This window comes from Anguilla rostrata, chromosome 3 (genome assembly GCF_018555375.3).
Source record: "Anguilla rostrata isolate EN2019 chromosome 3, ASM1855537v3, whole genome shotgun sequence".
NCBI classification, from domain to species: Eukaryota; Metazoa; Chordata; class Actinopteri; order Anguilliformes; family Anguillidae; genus Anguilla; species Anguilla rostrata.
This window is the reverse complement of record NC_057935.1, coordinates 32,714,302-32,735,449: the sequence shown is the minus strand read 5'-3', so window position 1 is coordinate 32,735,449 and position 21,148 is coordinate 32,714,302. Positions and strand designations below refer to the sequence as shown.

General features: G+C 39.1%; 1 protein-coding gene across 2 annotated transcripts in view; it reads right to left on the bottom strand.

The window, feature by feature from the left end:
* The window catches only part of itga6a (integrin, alpha 6a), a 34,455-nt gene that overhangs the window by 11,524 nt on the left and 1,783 nt on the right, over positions 1–21,148 (bottom strand). For both annotated transcript variants that reach the window (XM_064327193.1, XM_064327194.1), the window contains exons 2-10: positions 6,814–6,941; positions 6,420–6,499; positions 6,066–6,327; positions 4,626–4,757; positions 3,210–3,423; positions 2,657–2,850; positions 1,932–2,026; positions 1,577–1,701; positions 1,393–1,482 (exon numbers count right to left, since the gene is read on the bottom strand). In XM_064327193.1, the coding sequence (XP_064183263.1) occupies positions 1,393–1,482; positions 1,577–1,701; positions 1,932–2,026; positions 2,657–2,850; positions 3,210–3,423; positions 4,626–4,757; positions 6,066–6,327; positions 6,420–6,499; positions 6,814–6,941 (1,320 nt within the window). The remainder of the gene's footprint in view (positions 1–1,392; positions 1,483–1,576; positions 1,702–1,931; positions 2,027–2,656; positions 2,851–3,209; positions 3,424–4,625; positions 4,758–6,065; positions 6,328–6,419; positions 6,500–6,813; positions 6,942–21,148) is intronic.

Here is a 21,148-nt window from a genome sequence, read left to right as displayed (position 1 = left end):
GGTCAGAAATACACTTCATTTATTACGTTATCTATTTCAAGGCTATCATGTACACCTAATGTATGTGTGTGTGTGTGTGTAAGTATAAAATGCCCCCCATAGCAAAACACACACACACACACACACACACACACATATACATATATGTATACATATATATATATATATATACATACACACACAAGAAGATGGGTATCCAGTTAATGAGGGGGGAAATTAAGTGTCCTTGTAAGGTGCTGGGCTACCACAAGCTGCTAGAATAGCTTCAGTGCGCCTTGGTATAGATTCTACAAGTCTCTGGAACTCCCGGAGGGATGGAACACAATTCTTCAAAAAGATATTCCCTCATTTGGTGACAGTGGTGATGGAGAGCGCTGTTTAATACATTGGTTCAAAATCTCCCATAGGTGTTCAATTGGGTTGATATCTGGTGACTGCGAAGGCCATAGTTTATGATTCACATAATTTTCACACTCATCAAACCATTCAGTGACTCCTCATGCCCTGTGGATGGGGGCATTTTCATCCTGGTAGAGACCACTCTCATCAGGATAGAAAAATTTCATCATAGGATAAAGATCACTCAGAATGACCATGCCAAGGAAATGCCCCCCACAGCAAAACAGAGCCACCGGACCCCCTCACTATAAAGGTTGAGCATTCACGCCAGTACTGTTCTCTTGGTGCATGCCACACATGCACTCACCCACTTGTCGGGAATACGGTGAATGAACACTCATCTGACCACATCACTTTTTTCCACATCTCAGTGCCTATAGTTTTTTGCAGAGCTGAACTCACAAATGTGCATTCGTTGACCAACTGTTCTTGGTGATATAGTCTAATCACATCCTGCACTGACATTCTCAGTCACCTGAGAAAGAGTTGCTCATCTGTTTTTCCTTACATATCGAACTAATACACAAGCATCATAATCATCGAAAGTGTCCATTCGACCAAAATTTCCAACCATATTTACTGATGTCTTTCCCATACACCTAAATGCAGATGTCACTTAATCACTGTTCCCATTTAAACACTAGCCATTTGAGCAGTCTTTGTGACTGAAGCTCCTGCCATCCGTGCCACAATACTGAAACCTCTTTCAAAGTCACTTAGATATTTTCCTCTTGCCATCTTGATCCAAAATTGAGGTCAATTGGGGCTGCTCAGTATTTTTTATACATGCCACAGGGCATTATAGGATGGTAATTGCTTAATTGTACCATGCAGTACACCTGTATTTAACCACCTGCTTTTGTTATGTTTCTCCACTCATTTATTCAGGTTTTTCATTTTGTCACCTGTCTGTAAATACATATACATATACATACATAGAGGTATATGTTGAACAAATAAGGATTTAAAAAAAAATACTTTAATATACATTACCATATACTGTTCCCACAGGTTTTCTTAGTCAGGTCAATCTCCTTTGGCATGATTTGGATACTTTGCTCAATGTTTATAACTGGCTTAGCCCTGAAAGGTCAAAAAAGTAATAATATTTTGCAAACCACATTTTCTAAAATAATAATAGCTTTTTTTACTGTGCAAACAAAGATGACAAAATTACCTGTACAGAAATACAGTATCTGAAAGAGACCCGATAGCAAGATCAGGATAGGAGTTCCTGTCCAGATCCATGTTCCCAGCCAAAGAGTATCCAAATAACTTGATACCAGAATCACCCTCAAGAACCTAAAATGAAAAATGTTTTCTTTTAGTAAATCATAGTATTAGTATTTCATGGTTTGACAGCTTTGGTAAAATAGCAAAACTCTTGGCTCGCACTTTCCTTGCATTGCTTTGATAGCTCAAGGGCTGGGTCCAATTCCTATTTAACCAGGCTGTATCTCACCGCTTCATATGTCAGTAATGAAAATCTTGTGTTGGACCAAACCCGTACTCAATCAGAGACAAGTGCTGACCTGTGCTGGCATGGTGTTGATTCCATCAGCAGTGCCATGGTAAATGTATACTTTTCCAGCTCCAGCACCATCATACGGGGCTCCAACTGCAATATCTGGTAGAAAGAGAGGATTCTTTAATGTGGACTCCCATAGTTTTTTGAAGAGTATTTTTCTTCCCAGTTTCACTCAGGCTACAGCTGTCACCTGCACAAGGAGCTTTGAAGCTGAAGGGACTCTTGCTTCTCTGATGCAAATTCCTACAGGCTTTTGACAGTTTTTCATGCTATAGGCCACACAATACTACAGCAGCATGAGTCTCATTTGGCAGAGAATCGTATCTGTCACTAAAAATAACTCGTAGCCTGTGGGCACCTGGGGTATTGTTACAGTAGAACTAATGTAGTGGAAACCCAAGAAACCCAGGCCGAATTAAACCAACTCTAGCCCAGCAGGACAAAGTCAATTTAGTGCCACTTCTGCAGAATTCCACTCAGTTAGTTAGTGACACAGCTCTACCTTAAGCCTGTCTCTGCTATAGGATCAGGACCTCTAAGCAAAGCTGGGAAGTATAACACTATGCGTTTCGTCCATGAACTCAGCTGACATCTCCTGTTAGTTCTACCTCCTGGCTGAAGAACTATGTTCTTCAGATGATTGGAATAAAACACTAGGGAGGACTTCTACTTTCTGGACCTGTATTTTTTAACTTCTGCCTCAAGGGCAGGATCCTTATTGGAGCCTACCTTCATATGAGTCCTGGTTAACGTCCCCAATGTTCTCAACCGCCAGTCCAAACATGGAGTCCTTGGTTCCATTGAGACGGAGGGGCTTAATCTTGTCCCACTTCCCACCCTGATTGATGTAGATGTACACAGCTCCTCCAACTTCTCCATCTTTCATGAAATACTGAGGGGCGCCCACTGCAAGATCCTGCCACCTGGAATAAAGAGCTAACCAATCAATCTTTAACCAGTCTCTTAAGTGGACCACCTTACTTTTCAAACAATTCATCCCTTAGTCTTTTTCACAATCTGTAATGTCCATCTAAAATTCAGGACAGGGCAGATTAGCAGAAACATGGCCACTGAAGTGCCATCAGCCAGCCGCCATTGCTTTCCGCTCTCCTCTCCACCAGCACTGCTAAGCAATCACTGTGTTGGAAGACTGTAGGCTCCAGCAACAAAATGCTCAACCTGGGGAATAATTTCTTTTCCAGAGTCAAGAAAACTACCAACATTCCTAGTGGAGACAAAAAAACAGCAATCACATCATTATCATAACACATGATTAACATACCCATCTCCATTGAGATCGACAACAGCTACGTCATAGCCGAAGGAAGATGCCAGGCCCTCCCCTTCAAGAGTGTACTCTGGTGAGAGCATAGTGTATTGGTCTGCTTCCGTCTTGAGGAAGACCACTGCTCCACTGTGATTGGCTCGAGGAGCCCCAGCCACAATGGTCAGTTGGTCCTTCATAGTAATGCTTTTCCCAGAATCAAGAGAGAATCCTGCAAAGTGAAATTTTGCTACTCAGAGTGGCAAGAATAGGACATTCACAACTTTATGTAAATGACCGAATGGAAATGCCTTAAATTTATTTTTATTTAACCTTTATTTACCCAGGGTAGGTTCACTGAGCATGAATGCTCTTTTGCAGGAACACCCTGCTTCACACTCATACACAATCACACCTGGGAGATGCCCAGTACAACCACAATCCTCTATTGTTGGCCACTGAGCAGCTCCACTGGAGGAAGAGAACATTTTTTTAGCCAATTAAATCAGGGGATGATTAGGTGGCAAGTTTTTGTGAGAGCCAGATCTGGGATCTTAGCCAGGACACCGGGGAACCCCCTACTCTTTGCGAATAGTGTCATGGGATCTTTAATGCCCACAGGGAGTCAGGACCTCGGTTTAACGTCTCATCTGAAAGATGGCATCTCCTACAGCACAGTGTCCCCGTCACTGCACTGGGGCATATTTGACCAGAGGGATTGCCCCCTGCTGGCCCACCAACACCACTTCCAGCAGCAACTCAGTATTCCCTGGTGGTCTCCCATCCAAGTACTAACCAAGCCCACACCTGCTTAGCTTCAGCCAGTCGGCAGGTGCAGAGTGCGTGGTGGTATGGCTGCTGGTAAAATGGATGAATAATAATAATGGATGAATATATTCAAAATGATGATCATTTGGTATACAAGCATTTAATTCCTTTTTATCGCTGGTCACCTCAAGAAAAGTATGCTTATAAATAAATATTTCTTGCATTATTGCACATGCAGTTTTTAATAGTCACAGCATGACACAAACATACAAACTACTGAAACACAAATGGGTTTATTTCTGCTCACAAGAAATAACTGATGGGAGTACTTTGACTCAAAGTATGACAGTAATCATGCAGAGCAGCATTCACATGGAGAATGGCACAGAAAGGGTGGATTTGGAGCACACATCCTGTTTAGGCATGTGGGAACAAACCTAAATAGCAATTGGCCATCACATCTCAAGCTTTTTCCATTTTAACCTTCAGAGGAAGGGAAAGTCGTCATAAACAGCACACCTGAACACACAAAACACAGTGCTATGAGATAAATATAATCAGACTAGAGGACGGTTGGAAGGACTCTGACAAAAATGCTACTATTGTGTTTTGCCAGTATAAGGATCACAGTATTTGCACACTGTCCTATTTTATGTGCAAACCTACCCAAGTAACTGTTAGCAGGTACTGGCACTAGAGCTTGGTCCAAACGGTTTTCATCTCCAACTTCATAAGGTCCGTCATCAAAGATACCCAGTTCCAGCAGAGTGCTATTCTTCTGTTCTACACGTACAACGCCTGATGAAGGATTGAGGGAGGAGGGAGGGTGGAGGGTGGGTGAAAAGAGGGGATGGGAATGGATTATGATGACTGGTTATGCTGGATGCTGGAACAGTGACTAACAAACCCCACCAAAACAAAAGCTTAAACAAGAAGCGCCATTATACTAAGGCAGTATAAAACATGTAACAAACCTGAATGGTAATCAAAGTCTATTTATTCAAGTTTAATAGTAGAAAACATTATGTGACAAAATCTAATCAAATCATATAAAAATACATAATCAAAAGTCCAATAAAACATGAAACTGAAAATGTAATGTTTACAAATGAGTCAGTGAATGTTAGAGTGAATGTTAAAATCAGAATATATTGAAATGATTCCATCACGCTGATGCAATATTGTGGATCATGGAATTGTGATGAATCATGAGAAACTTTATGGTTGATTTTTCTGGAGAGTCTTTTATGAGTTGTATTGCCACCTAAGGCTGTCTCAAAGTGTCTACAGAACATGTCTTTTCCTTTCCAATTAGGGGATGATTCTGTGTTTTATGGGATGATTCGCAACCCTAAATCAACCTAGACTACTATCTCTACAGTCATTTATGGAGTTATAAGCAGACACATCCCTTAAGACTGTTGCAAGTATGATATTGTGACAGCTGGCTTACTAGCAACTTGTGACAAAAAAAGAATCGTCATTGTTTATTGAGTGAGACCATTGATTTAAGTCATATTTAGGGTAATGAGGAAAGTCAATTATTAGAGCAACTGACGTACAGAACAAGAGAAGCAATGCTCAGCTACACATACAGTAACTGTGTATCAAGCCATGTGTAAATGCTTTGATGAGTTTTTAAAATTACATTTAAAGCTGCAGTACATAACTGTGTTTTTTTTAGAAAGATATCAGAGAACAGTCATGTTTAATTTGTGACAATCAGAAAAGGGCCACTGTGAGAGAAATCCAGCACCATACACTGTGTTCATACCCTCAAATTCTGCATTCTAAAGTCAGGGATATGGGCCGAGTTCTTGTTTTCAAAACAAAGTACTTTACAACATGAACCAACCAAAGTGTGTCGCTTTTTCCGTGGGCAGAGCCACCGAGTGTTTTGATTTAAAAAAATGTTTTCACAACACTGTGACCACCGAGAAAGTTTCCTACTGCGGCTTAAGGAAAAGTGAATTTTTAAAACATAAAACATTCTTTCAACTAAATAAATCTACGAGTCTGAAAGGCAACCATCAACAACTCTTTGCTCTTTGCATAATACAAAGTCCTTTTATATCTTTTGTATAAAGGCCAATACTTCGGTCATACCCTTCCAGTTGTATGCGCCAGGTGCTCCAAAGACCACATAATGGTAGTCCTTTGTAAAGGTGGCCGACAAACCCTGCTGGCAGGACCCAAATCTCTCATGGCCTCGGGCGCGGCCCTCACAGAACTTCCAGTTTCCACCATCCTCGTCCGAGTTGGGGTCGATACTGAGGTCCTCACTCAGGACGTAGCAGCGTCCTGTGATGTCACGGGACTCCTGTGGCGTGCCCACGAACAGACGTCTCTGGTAGCGATGGGCACAAGTCTACAACCGGATGAGGATGGACCCGTATCATAAACAGTGCCACGTGGAAGCATTTTCAGGAGGATCTCCTCCATGTCCTTAGTTAGACTTACCACAATCTTCCCACCAGGACCCTGACTGTGAACTGTCACCCCCATCCACTGGTTCTCCTTGTTCTCAACATTGTGATCCGCTACACACACAAAATTGGGGGGAAAAATGTATTTCATACATTTCTGTGGATTTCACAACATAGCAATTACTAACACATGATAAAAACTTTATTTATGTTTTTCTCTAGCAAGTTGCATAGAACAGAACAAAAGTACACCAATAAAAGTAAATAAAAACACAATTAAACTACTACGATAATGAATGCAACATCAAAGGTGATACATCAGTAAAGGTAGAACTTCTGCGAGTATGTCGTACAAGACTATGGTGAAGGGGATATGCACAAACAGTGCAACAGAGCTCGGGACTCATGGATGTGTGAAGACCTCTTACCATCATTGTCGAAATCTATGCGATTGCAATCTTTGCGCTGGGTGGTGACCTCACAGCTGTACAGCCCTCCAGTCACATTTGCCTTCTGATTGGGCAGGGCCTTGGCACGAGGAGCTCCAATCAACAGTCTGGAAAAAGCATTGGAAACATGTCTCGGTCTTGGGATTTATCTGATAGTCTCAGCTGAAATGTGCTTCATGGCAGCATATGAGAACCAGTCCTTTCTGGTTAAAAAAAACGTTTGCATGCAGGTTGTCATTTTACAGAGAGAAATATTAAAGTAAATTAGCATTGAACATGCTGTAGGTCAGATATATGGACTGGTCCTCTTGAAGCAACATTTTGTCTGCAAAATATTATCCTAGGAAGAAAAAAAATTACATTCTATAGACAGACTGGGACATAATGAAACACAGGATATCTACAGTATCTGAAGAAAACTTAATAACAACAAAATAAAGCACATGTTCAGCAGTGGCACAGTTCAAATGATAAACAGCCATTAGAACAGCTGATGCCAAATATGTTTGATAAGCTCAGTCTTGCTTATCGGAATTTATCAGGATTCACTGATGAAGACCATTTACAGAGGAAGACACAACTCCTATCATGACCACATTGAAAAGTGAAAGTTATTTCAGTGACCGTAGACATGCAAGTCACACTGAAACAAAATCAATTCAAAACCCACAACCAATACAACCTAAACAGCCTTCAATATAACATGATACTGAATGCATTAGAAAATTAAAACCTTTGAACTGTCAGGTCTACATGCTATGGTGCATTTCTTCATAAAAAGACAAACAGATTACTGGTTGAAAAAAGACGATGAAAAGAAAAAAATCCAAGCCTGTGTACAGACCTGATAACACAGCTACACTTGACTCTACATGCTGCAAGCCTTCTTTCTTTCGTCAGGATTGGCTGCTTCAGTGATAACATTCATCCAAGCACTGCATAGAGTCACTACACTAGTTCTTTTTGTGGAAAGAATCAAAAAGCAGTTTTGTACAGAATCCATGCATTCCACTTGACTGAAAAGCTGAAGAGTGGACAGTATACAGGAGTCTTGAATATAGGAAGATTTTCAAATGCATGATGGATGAGTATGCTTGAGGAACTAACATTTGAAAAATGCACTAGACCACAGCGGACAAGGCCAAATAAGTAAATCCTTAACAGGCACCTGAAACAGACACGTGGTCCACAAAAATGCAGCGCTCACTCAACGGAATTTTGACAAAAACATCTGCTGTGCTGGAAATATCATGCTTTTGACACTATTTACTAAAAATTGCACACCACTCTTTTCACCATTACCATTTCAGCTGCCTCTTGAACACATCAAAGGTTTATGAGGCCAATCAGATTACAGTCACCCAAGTGTTCCAAAATGCAATACACTGTGCCACTGGACCCAAGGACTATCTATCAGCAACCCTGCTAATGTAGGTGAAATTAGATCTAGAAGAAAAACAGTTATGAGCTGTGAAATTGTAAATAAATCCCTATTACTTATATGAGAGAGGGATCTCTCTCACACATTGGGAGGTCTGCTCTGGTGTTCTAGTCCATTTTAATCTAATAAGATAATTCTTTCCAAAATCTGAACAGGTCTAAAAAACAATATGCTTAGAATATATCATGGAAGAATGGAACACTGCTTTCACAGGAGTGCCAGAACATGCTCAAGTCACAGATTTGCCAGTTCAACACTCCAGACTCACTACAACTCATCCAGAAAATAGATTTGCAAAAAAGTGCCAGAGGATTCTGGATATTTTCCATCCAGATGGTTGTTATAACAGCAAATGGTGGACCAACTCCATATTAATGCCCATATTTTTGGATGAGATGTTGGATGTCAGGTGTACGTAGTGTAGAGCATAATTGAGAGCCTACTCTTCAGGAAACAAGGCTATGTTTACATTGCAGGCCTTGATGTCCAGTTCAAATTTTGTGCCTACGGTATAACCAATTTTTTTACATCTATTTTTTTAAGTGACCCATATCCGATACCTGTGCTAACACGGTTTACACTTGAAAAAACCTGTATGCACCCACAAGGGTTTGATTACCAATGTGGAAGTAAAAAAAGCACACAGGCACAGCCATATCGCCAGCTGCAATGGACGTAAACAAGGAAGAAATAATAATTCAAGCTATTGCTTTCCGGCACATCTTTAGAATTCTGCAAGGAACATCCCTTGTATATTGGCTGTACCAACTCTTCACCCCACAGGCTTAAACATTACCAGCTGAAAGTTGTTGTGCACGTTACATTACATGTCATTACCAGGCAGTGTAAGCATTTTAGTCCAATGTCTGATGAACAGCTTCACTTTAAAAACAAGGAACATGAGCATGGCTGCCAGGGCCATTTCCACAATACGGTCGGAAAATAGCATGAAGGATATTTTTTGCATACTGACCATCTCATACGTCACAGTGTGCTTAGTAAACAGCACATAGGCTACTTTAGTTAGGACACTGGACTGGACACAGTAGTTAGGAGGCTCATTCAGACACAGTCCCTGTATTGTTCTTTTTTTGGTGTGTTGACCCGTGATCTGCTAGCTAGAGCGTATTGTCATACACTCTGCCTGACCTGCAGCAGGCTCCACTCAGGGCACAAATAAAGTAAATACAAAAACCCAAAAACACAAACATTAGCTAGCTAACAAATAAATAAGATAAAATCCAGTTGCACTGTTTTGTTTATTTATATTGCATGTGCAAATAATTTAGCATGGTAACGCAGAATGTACAGCATCGTTAGCTTGTTAGATAATTAAGTGGCCAATACACAAGCTGGCTAGCTTTCGGAGTAGTGCAGCTAATTCACAAGGTGAGCACTGCACACGATCAAACCTTGATTTGTGCTAGTACTCACATTTTCATGCCTACAAAACATGTGGTAAAAGTAGTAGAAAAGAGAAAACAAATGTAGTGACTTGCTAGCTAACTGTCGCTACATCATATCTCTTGATTGCAAGTTATAACATGCACTCCTGCTATTCTTTACTCAATAAATATTACACTAAACATTTAATAAACTGTTTAGCTTACTAACTTAAATGTGAGTTTATGAACTAGCTAGCAATCATATCTTGCTAAGCTTACCTAGACAATTTCTAGAATGAGCGAGTTCAGCCACCATTAGAGGTGTGAATCACCAGGGACCTCACAATAAAATATATCCCGATACGTGGATCACAATACAATAATATGAATCTTTGTGTTTTTGTCTTACACTAAGTACTGCAATTTGATACGGTGATGTATTGATATTTTTAAAAATTAATTTTCTTCTCATTTGATTGCAGTAAAAAGTTAAAATCATACGCCTAAGGAGAAAAATAGACTAGAATTCATTACACCCCATAATGAAAAGCTTTGCATCAACTTCCCTTAAAACTTTTACTTTTTCAACTGAAAACAATAAACACACAGCAGCTCCTAAAAAAATAAAAGTTTCAAGAACATAGGGTCCCTCTTGCAGCTTAAATTAATTTCAATAAATAAATGACTGTGAAATGAAACTGAGGGACAAAATGCAAATAAGCAATGTAAATGGTGAGACTCATCCAATTGCAGCACCGTAATGGCAACAGTTCGAGATGAGCAGCCGTTGTAGGCCATCCGCAGTTTCAGACAGCACATTCATAACATGTAACAATACCTTTTTTACATGGAGTTACATCAACACTGAGATAGGGATGCCACAGTGAGGAAAATTTCCCACCGGTTAATAAACTCATGACAACTCCGGTGTTACCAGTAACACCGGACATTTTACAAGATATTCGTCGATGATGCTCAATATCTGCAGAGCGCTTACTTTGATCTTTAACGTTAGATCTTTAGATCTTCCACTTTGAACAACACGAATGCTTAGAAGGTTGGTTCATTATTATTTTTTAATGAAACACAACAACAATAAAACAAAGTGCAATGACAAACTCTCTTATATTAAACATAGAAATAGAGCTTTTATTAACAAAATGAATAAGACGGATGACGGCTTGGCCTAGGCATACCCATGCTGTAGCCTGATATAGGCCAAAATAACACAAATTACACAAAGTTTTAAATAATAGGCTATACATAGTAAAAAAAAATTGCAATTAGGAAACACTATGGATGGAACCAAATAAACAAGAAACAAATTAAAAAAGGAACCAAATAAATAAGAAACTAATAAAAAAAACAAAGCCTCCCACACATTGTAGCGTAATGTAAGATAAACGGCAAAAGTCAAAAAGCTTTTCAAAATGAAAAAAAGACAATTGAAACTAAATTGGCAATTGGCGACAGTGCTTTACATGTTCTTTGCCAGGAAAACCAACAGGAATGTGACTCCGCTACTCTGTGCTGCAACTCTGCTGCGCGCGTGGACGGAGCAGACACTTTCAGTTTATTGTAGTGTCCGTAGTCCGACTAGAGTGAGGGGGGGGGGGGGGGACGTCTATCGACCTGAACCGCTAGTGTATTTACTTCGTATTTATGAGAGAGAACTGGACATCGTTACCTATTAAAATGTAAGTCCTGTAAAAATACACATAATAAACTGTCTAAATGTAAAAAACCAACTTCATACATATACATTTAGTTATAATAATACAGCCAATATCAACTTTAAGATGAGCAACACGCTCTGAATTATCTCATCGCGACCCATTAAAAGCAATGACGCAGACGTTGCTTCATAATTTCAAACTGCTTTCCTAACGGCTATTTTGCGTCCTGCGACTTGAGTTACAACTGTGAATATGCACGGATTCCTAGACGTGCTGATAGCAACCACCCTTTCTCATATTAACCTCAAATACGCAAGACAAGACACTTACACAGTGTGCTAGCAAATTTATGTCTAGTTCCATTCATTTATATGGGGTGGTCGATACACGTCCCCTTAGCAACCAAAAGCTAGCGCTGGACCACCTCTGATTTATTTGCCGGCACAGAAAAAAATTGCAAAAGTACTGAAAAAATAACCACTGGAGGATAACAAGGACATTTTTCCTACATAACTTGGTACAGGTTGTTACCGATATTCCACCTATTTCATATATAGTTGTAAATCTGTTTACATTTTCCTGTCTGTCGAATGAAGGTGCTCTCACTCTAAGTAGGGCTATTGGTAACTCGCTTAGTATTTTACAAATTAGAGTTTTTTTATTTGATGAACGTGGGCACTGATACGCGAAAATGAACTAAATGGGTTTATTTCTATAAAAAAAAAAACGGTAGGGGCGGTGGGCAAGTAGCCTAATGTAATTGGCGTATGCCCGAACACCGGTAACACCAGTAACCGCGGCAACCCTACACTGAAATAGCCAGGGATAAAAATCCAGTGTGGATATTGTGCGAATTGTGTATGCATTTTATGAATCCAGTATATATGTCTGCAATTAGTGGGAAAATACCACTGATACATTTACAATGAAAATTGGTTTACATTAATAGCCTAATTGTATAATTTAAAATATAATTGTGAGCACTGTTCTTCAGGCTGCATGGGTCATTTCCAAGTAAATTAGTTTGTGTGTAAGTGTACCGGCTGCTTTTGTGAAAAGCAAGAAAAGTGCCTTATTTAAACAAACACTGAAGCCAAGCACCCACCCGCAACTGTAGGCTTCAAGTAGGGAGGACAAAATGGAGCTTTAGAACATTGACCGCAGTGTGTGCATGTGAGTGGCATGTCTCACAGAAATCGCAGTTTGTTGGGTTTTTTACTTTACAGCAGTGAATCAAACTCATTACCAAGTTCTAACATGTTGTTAGCCTTCGATCACAATTCTATGAGACCGTATCATATAGCACAAGCCAATAGAATAAGCTAATAGCACAAGCCCATAAAATTGATTTTTAATTATTGTTCAATCGAACATTCAAAGTGAATCTGCATTTATGTTTTTTCTTTTTTTAAACTATATGTGTTCAGGTATCTTGGACAGTTTTGTTACTCATAAGCGGGGAAATCCCCCTCAAACCAAAAATTAATTCTAAGCCCTGGCTAGCTAAGCAGTTTGGAGTAAATACGAGTCATATTTATTGACTTCAGCAAGTGTCAAGCATATGCGCTCAATTTGGTTGCGATTTTTTGCACTTTGGAAGCAAATGGAGTAGATGGCTTAGTTACAGTAGCTGTCCATTACATGAAACATACTGTGAGATCCTTATGACCCAAATTGATCAAACAGAATATTAATACCATGTTACATGTGCAACAGTGAACCTAGCATAATGATGGCTTTCTATTTGACTAGAATGAGTGGGAATAGAATGAGTGTCTAGTTGCTAGGTAGGATCTAAGGTTTGGGCTATTTGCTGGAATTGTGAAGTAACTTTTACATTGTATTAAACTAGTGCTTATTATGGGATGGCACATGGCAGTGGTTGCTTTCCAGATGTTGCTCTGATCCTCATGTGTTGTGGCACCTTTCTTGTTAATAACCTACAATTTTGAATGTGAAGCATCTAATGAAAATAAGTGACCACAGTATAATCTACTACGAGATGCGCTGCGATATAATCTTAATGTATTCTGCGGAGGGTGATTATTCACTCCTGCCTTGCACATTAAAATCAGAATATAAAAATAATATGCATTAGAAAATGTGTCTATTTAGATAAAATATCAATACTTGGAACTAATGTATCAATCTGCATCACTCAGGGACAGTACTATGCTGTATCAAGTCTTTTTTCTCCCAGCCCTAGCCAACATGCCATGTGATAGGTGTGTAGGCAATATAAGGTTAACATTATGGCAGTGATATGAAAGACGATAATTTTGGTAATTTAAGTTGCAGCCAGGTTTGGTTAGCCTGCTAAAATACTGTAATGATGTAGCTGGTAAACACACAACATGTGTTGAATACATTAGATTACAAAATCACATTCCCTGGTCCTGCTTGAATGTTCAGCTTTCATATGATTTAATATGCTTATTTTGTGCACATGTTCACAGTCAAAACTGACGTGTGTAACTTCATCAGTCAACACTGTTGCTGCTACAACTAGCCAGAAATACAGTCCATTCTGCAATTAAGATCATTTAATACAAGCCACATCAATCGGTTTCCAAGCTGATTATATCCTAAAAATATTGCAAATCTAAATCAGTACAGGCACAGCTTAACTTAGAACTGAATTGACTGGTTCATGTTTGTGCAATTATACCTTTAAACAACCCAGGTCTATTGATAATGTGGCCAGTAGTCAAACAGGATGTCAGCACACCAAATCCTCTTCGACCTCAGCCCCTATCTGTTGCAACTCCTCACGTGTAAACTCGAGCTTGAAAAAAAAATGTTCAGTTAAAAACTCTCTTCTGTTTCATAGTTGGACATGACCATGGCTTCATTTTCATGTGTATGCAAATTGGTTAACGTTAGCTGCCTTGGCCAGAATGGCTGAATCTACACCATGCTGCATCCCTGATGTTTGGGAGGGAAGAGCTTGCGCTACGTGAGAATTCAAAAGTAAAGAAATACCGGCATAATACAAAAACTGACATATATGTTTATAACTGTGAATAAATGTTACTAAATTAATCTGTTCTTATGTGCAGTCTATGGAAATATTGCTGTACAAGCTGCTTTCAAGTTCCACAAACTCCCAAAAGCACCTATGGAAGCCACTGTAAATCCATAAGCTTGTCAATACTTCAGTAAATATCTAAAATGGCCTTAATTGCACAAAAATCCTGTCCGAGCCTATTGTAATCACACAAAAAACCAAAATAATACTTAATAAGTAAGTGAACTCTCCCTTTAAGAATCAGTAAAATCTAAATACATGGCAAGTCCCAGTTATTACAGATGAACCACATCAGGTTTTTTTTTTTTTAAAAGCACAGACACAACATTTTGGAAAAGGGGCTTTTGGATGGGCAGTAATTAGATGGATGACGATTGGCTCCACAGTACTGTTCAACCAATCTGAGACACCGTAGTAATTTCCTCAAAGGAAAATTCATGTATTCTCCTTCTTCCCTTATCCACACAACTACAGACTCTCTGCAGTAAACCTACCATCGATCCCACAGTAAGTGTCAAGGGGCTTAATTTATCAAACAAAAAAACACTTGGAGGGGAAAGTGGGGGGTGAGAATGCTAAAAGGTATTCCCTCCTTCCCCCACCACCTCCTCATAAAGCTTCAGCCACATGCAAATTAGAGTCAATACAGCCACACCACACAGCTGTATTTGAGTGCAAATAACGTAGGTCCTCCAGCAGTGTATTGATTCTCTACATTTACTGACAAAGCCATTTAATCTAAGGTACAAAAAGCAGCTGAGGCATGTGTCTGCTGTTAATTTGCAGCAGCCTTCTAAGATGACATGAAAGAGATACATGACCAGTAATTAAGTCTAAAATGTTACTGTTACCTTTACCTTGCATACACACGAGTGCATTACTTCTGCTTCCCTACTTCAGCATGAACACACTCAAACGGTACATACACACTTCTAGATGAATGAAGTGCATTATAAGAATAATCATTTATATCTGCACTACATTCAATACACATGACTTACATGAATATCCATGCATGACCAAAAAAACTACATTTAACAAAATGGAAGAGAAAGAGAAATAAAGATGGTCTTATTCACAACTTAAGGTCAATCCGAGAACTTTTCTACAATAATTGCAGAATGTAGCAAGTTACCGACAGGCAACAGTGACGCTTGTGTGCCACACCAAGCGGCTTGAGTCAGAAGTCCACAGGACACAAGAAAACAGGCTTTCCATTATCGTCTAGCAGAAAACTCAACATCTATATAAACTATCTGCCACTTGGTTATCTGTTCAGCCCAGTTCATTATCATTATTGCATTTGGCAGGCAAGGCAGGCAGGCACACTGTTTTGAAGACATCATTCTCATTAAACACAGGATTAACTCTCTGTACAGTTTAATTAAAGGATTCTCCACCTTTGTAAGTAATGCAATAATTGTTGAAAGCTTTTGAAAGAGACATCTCAATTTTAGCTGTCTGCATATTAGATGGCATTATAGGGGGATGGTTCATTAATGTCACATGCCAATCATGAGAATTGAACTTCAGGAATAAACAGCAATGCCATTACTCAAATTTAATTTGGTTCCAGGGATGGGCTTCAGGCGGTTTAAACTGGTACTGCTAATAACAGAGGCATGGCTAATGAATCAAGATAAATGTATACACAATCTGGCTACAAAGCCAACTTTAAATAAAGTATGATTGTCTTGGTACATCTTTGCCAAATATTAAATGTTTTCCTTATTAATTGACATGTAACATAGCAATAAAAGTGGGCTAAATACATCAGCCAACTAGCAAACATTTTCCACTTAAGTTGGCTACACATTTGTTTTCACAGGGGTGAAAACAAATTCCAACAGAAATAGAATATGCAATATGCAATAGGAATACAGAAAGCTCAGCGTCACTCTTGAAGCCTTTTAAGCCACTAAGCTCTTACTGAAAAGCTGAACCAATGTTCACTAGTCTTGTCTCTCGCTTGGTTCAATTCCTTTTTGGTCACAATTGTTTCTTTGAGAGTCTTTCTTTTCTTGTTTGTTTGTTTTATAAGTATACGCCTTTGTAGACAAATGTGGAACTGTTCATTTTTGCTGATTTTTCTCAACTATTATTGTTTTGTTTTCTAAGCAAACTAATCATATTTGGACATCTAAGTGTTTTTTCTTGCAGCAATTTCCTTATGTGAAAGTTTGTCATACATTATAATATATCATAGAGGTATTTTAAGCGGTGGTAATTTGATAAACTAATTTGTTGCAGTGCCTCAGCTGACCTCAGTGCAACTGAGAGGAATCAGGTAGTTTACAGAGGCACATAAGTGGGGGCCAAAGAAACGGCAAAGTGCATGTGAGCAGATGACATGCTTTCAATTACTGAGTGGCTTGTGATGAGTAACATTAGGTGGTACGCACTGGCTACAATCCCTCTTTCCAGATGTACTCCATTTCTTCACAGCTGTGTACTCAGAGCCAGTATGACCCCTGCAGCTGTTCTTTCTGTGTCAGTTTAACCAGACCGAGGTCCGTTGCTGACCTGTGCCTGGAGAACCACAGTTACCATGGTGAAGTCTTTCATTCGGAGAAGGGAGGTACAGACTCTACAGCAGCTCACCACAGATTGCCTATATACTACCTAAAAGGTCAGCTGCACATTCTTAACAAGGTTCTGTTTCTATCACTCTTAAATCTCAAAACTGATTTGCTGCCTCATTATGAATACTGATGAAGTAGCGTAATTGTTGATAAAACATCTAGCTAGCATAGCTAGCATAACAACACCATCAGATTTGTTCAATATGTATAGACTAAATTATACATGTAAGGTAGCCTACTTGAGAAAACATAAAGGGTAGACTTGAGTGTTGAGATATATATATGAGATATTGGAAAAAAAAATAAAATGTTGAGACAAGAGCTTACAGTCCACATCACTCTTGACTGACGTCTTTGGTTGAATTTAGTTTGTGAATATTTCCACATATCATCACTCCACCTCCAGTTACAGACACAAACTGCCATAGGGCATATCATCAAATTGCAAAAACGCAAACATTTTTTTGCAATTACAATCAAACAGCTTTTATCCAAATTTTCAACTTCCATAAAATCTTCAAGAACTGCTCACAGTAGAGGCATTGATTTCTTTTTTTGTGATCTTAAAAATACAATCATGCCCCAACGACAGAGGTAAAAGAAAGCTTACAGACGCTCTGCAAGCCCCCATGGCCACTGCATACAGGAAGTTATGTGAATAGACGGAAGGAAGACAATCACACTGCCAGTCTGTGCTTCTCACTTAAAGTTGCATGTGATTTTGATGCAGCCGAATGGAAACAGAAAAGGGCTTATTTATACAATTATTTCTAACCTTCAGCTCACTAAATGAAAGTCTCTCAGTACTCATGAGATCTCATGTTCCTCATGCATGCAGAAAGGGTAGCTCTCAATGGTTCAATGTGGATTACCTTATGGTCACAGCAAGGATTGAAAGGTAATCAGAGTTCAGGTAAACAGAAATTCACTTTTGAAAATGTGTCAAACCTGCTGTGCCCATTGGAAGCAGCCCAGAAGATCCATAAAACATACTCACATTCCAAGGTTTTTTTTCTGAGATGGCAAGCGGGGCCCTGCTGCATTTATGGGAAAGCTGCAAACTCATGATAAGGACTGACCCTGCATGTGGAAGCTTTGTTACATTTTAACATTAGCTTAGTTTTGCTGTTGGCCAAACACATTACCCAGAATACTTTCTGGAGTGTTTTGGTATTATTTAAGTTTTAGTGTATTTATGTGTGCAAGGTAGGATATTTTAGGCACTTAGAGAAGTTTCTTACAACCAGCCAGATTTATAATGGATGGTGTAAGGGCATTTGGGCTTTTGTGATTTAAAGCAAGATATACACTCAAAGTGACTCGGAAGCAGTCATGTACAGTCGTTATGTTATGTTTGCAGGGGCAACACATATGAACACATTATTTTATCAAATTTAATCACTTTTTAAAAAAAACTTTTTAATATTTTGCTGCTTTCCATGAGTGCAACAGGCTCAGGTTGCATGTGACATAGGAAATAGTTACAACTGAAAACAAGATTTTTTTTTTTATTCTATTAAATTGTTTGTAGAATAATTGGGTAATATACAAATGTAAATCCACTGAAGGCATAATGTTACTGTACAAGCTATTATTATTGTTGTTGTTGTTATTGTTACTTGAGCAATATTCTCTTGCTTTAGACCCCACATGCCCCAGCAGCCATTGTAAAGCTGGTAGGTTACCAAAAACTTCAGCAAGTATCTAAAATATCCTCTCACACACAAAGCTGTCGGGATCAATCAAAAACATACACTGAAACTATATTAAAAAACCCATAAAGTGACCAGATCCTTTACTGGTGGTGTTACATATGCTAATAAGATTTATCTTTGGTTGTACAGTTCGACAGAATGATTAGATAGAATTTCACAAATAAAGGTAAGCATTCCAGATATGTGCAAATGTACTTGAGTACTGGATACAGTACACTGAGATTTACAACGGAATCATTTTTCAAAACCATTTTCTTTTGTCAGGCTCTCCTGCCTGATAAGTAATCCCTGCTGTGAGACTATGTGTTGTGCAATAAGCTCTTAAACACTCTTTAATGTTTAACACTACCGTGGTGATGACATCATTTGTGCTCCACCCCTCCACTCCACACACTGCGTTTCTTGTGTCCAGTAGTGAGGGCGGAGAGATGTGCCCACTGCAGCACCAGGGCCACCAGTTCCGTTTCTGTCATAAACATTTTAATGCCAGTCTTCTGTCCATTCCTCAGGATGGAGGAGATTTTCTCACTGAAAATCCAATTCACCTTTCTTCAGCAATGAGACAGACTTTCAACATTGCAAAGAAATATATGATTGTTAAATACAAGCAGCTTTTTGCCCAAACAAAATAACACCAAGTTACGTCACTTTTGAATATATTTATTGAAATTAATTTCATGCACACTTTATTGCTTAAATAACGCAGAAATGTCAGGTGATTCACAAGGCATTCACAAGCAGTGAACATTAACTAGAGAAAAAGACAAAATGTCTACTTCATCTTTTAGGTAGTTTTCTTAGGTAACAAATTAAAAATGATTTTAAAACCAGCCTTTACCCTTTGTTTTCTCGCTAAGCTGTTTCACTATTTGTCTTCGCTGTGGGCCTTATGAGTTTCTTGCAGCATTTACAATAGAATTAAAATGACAACCTCGTTCTACCCCAAAGACAATGGACAGAATTTAAGGAATCTTTGTTGACTTCAGTTGTGTCTATCAGAGAGGTTCAGGCAGGGCCTTTGCGTCAGAGACATGCCATAGCTAGAATCTCCTGGCTCTTGTCCAATAGCTGTTCCTTGACACTGACACAGCTTCCTTTATCTAGAACAGACAGGCTTGGGCATGCGGCAGGCATTGCCACTCCTTTGCTCCAAGCTAACTGAAAAACACACCTGCCAGGCATGGATTTGTCACAGCACTGCAAGCTTTGTGTTAGGGTGTGTCCGAGGATATGAATCACAGTTTACACAGAGCCAACGCCTATTGTATGTGGTGCAAAATGTTCCAGTCAAATTTGGCAAAAAATATTTCAAAAAATGCTCTAGCACCAATGAGCACTGCCTAATCCCACCAATTTCACCCCACATGCAGAGCAAACAGAATTACACTGAAGGATCTTCTGTTTCAAACAGAGGATGATTTATAAAACCATTCTGCTTTATCATGCTTTTTATTTCTACTGGATATTTGTGGAAAGGCAAATCTTCCCATTGAAATAAATGGAGGGTAGCATTCACAGGTACTGTATAAAGCAGGTACTGTATAAAGCCTGATTCAACTAAGCGGATCACAAATATGGGAAAGCAGTGATGTGAATTGCAATAAGAAATGACAAGAAATATTAAGAAAATCATCTGCACCTCACATCAGGACTGCATCGGCTTACTCAAATACTGTCAACTTTTCCAAGGTAGGTATTACTTTTTTGTTTAGCTCTTTTCCTCCATTTTGTGAAACACAAAACAAGTCTACAATTCCAGCACACTGCTTGCATTGTCTGGGGGGCATCTTGCTGTTTGTGTGTGTGTGTTTGTGTGTGTGTGTGTGTGTGTGTACAATTACTGTGTCCTAGCTGGAAACTTCCTTCACACACTCACACGCTAAACCAATCTGTCACGCACACTAAAGCCAAACTGTCCAGTTTCACTGCTGTGCAAACATCTTATCACTGCTGACCAGCATTCTTTTCAGGTCCATTCATTTTCAGCTCACCCAAAATCATGGGAGACTATTGAGAGAATCTATCTCAGGGAAAAGGGAAATCCCAAACATTTGCACATCAGTCTATGGACCACTGAAATGCTGTGTACACAGTATACAAAGTTTTTCACTTTTCCCATGGGGAATTTTAAAATATATGCCTTTTTCAGAAAATTAAAAAAAATAATGTAAACCCTTATTAGAGATACAGATTAAATGACAAATTAGAAGTTAAATTACTTTGACACCCAGAGCCTTGGATGCACTTTCAAAAACAAACAAAAAATGTGGCATCACAAGTTTAAAACTATCAGCTGTTTTACTTCCTCAAGCACCAAAAGTACTACTAATTGAAAGAAAGCTATGATCATGTCTCCATAAAATGTGTTTGATTCCCAATGGCCACCTCTTGAGCCGATCTCCTTTTACACTTCTTCCAAAATTTGGTGAAATGACAGGAGACATGGTAATAAACCTAAAGCTAAGGTCAAGAACTAAAAACATGACA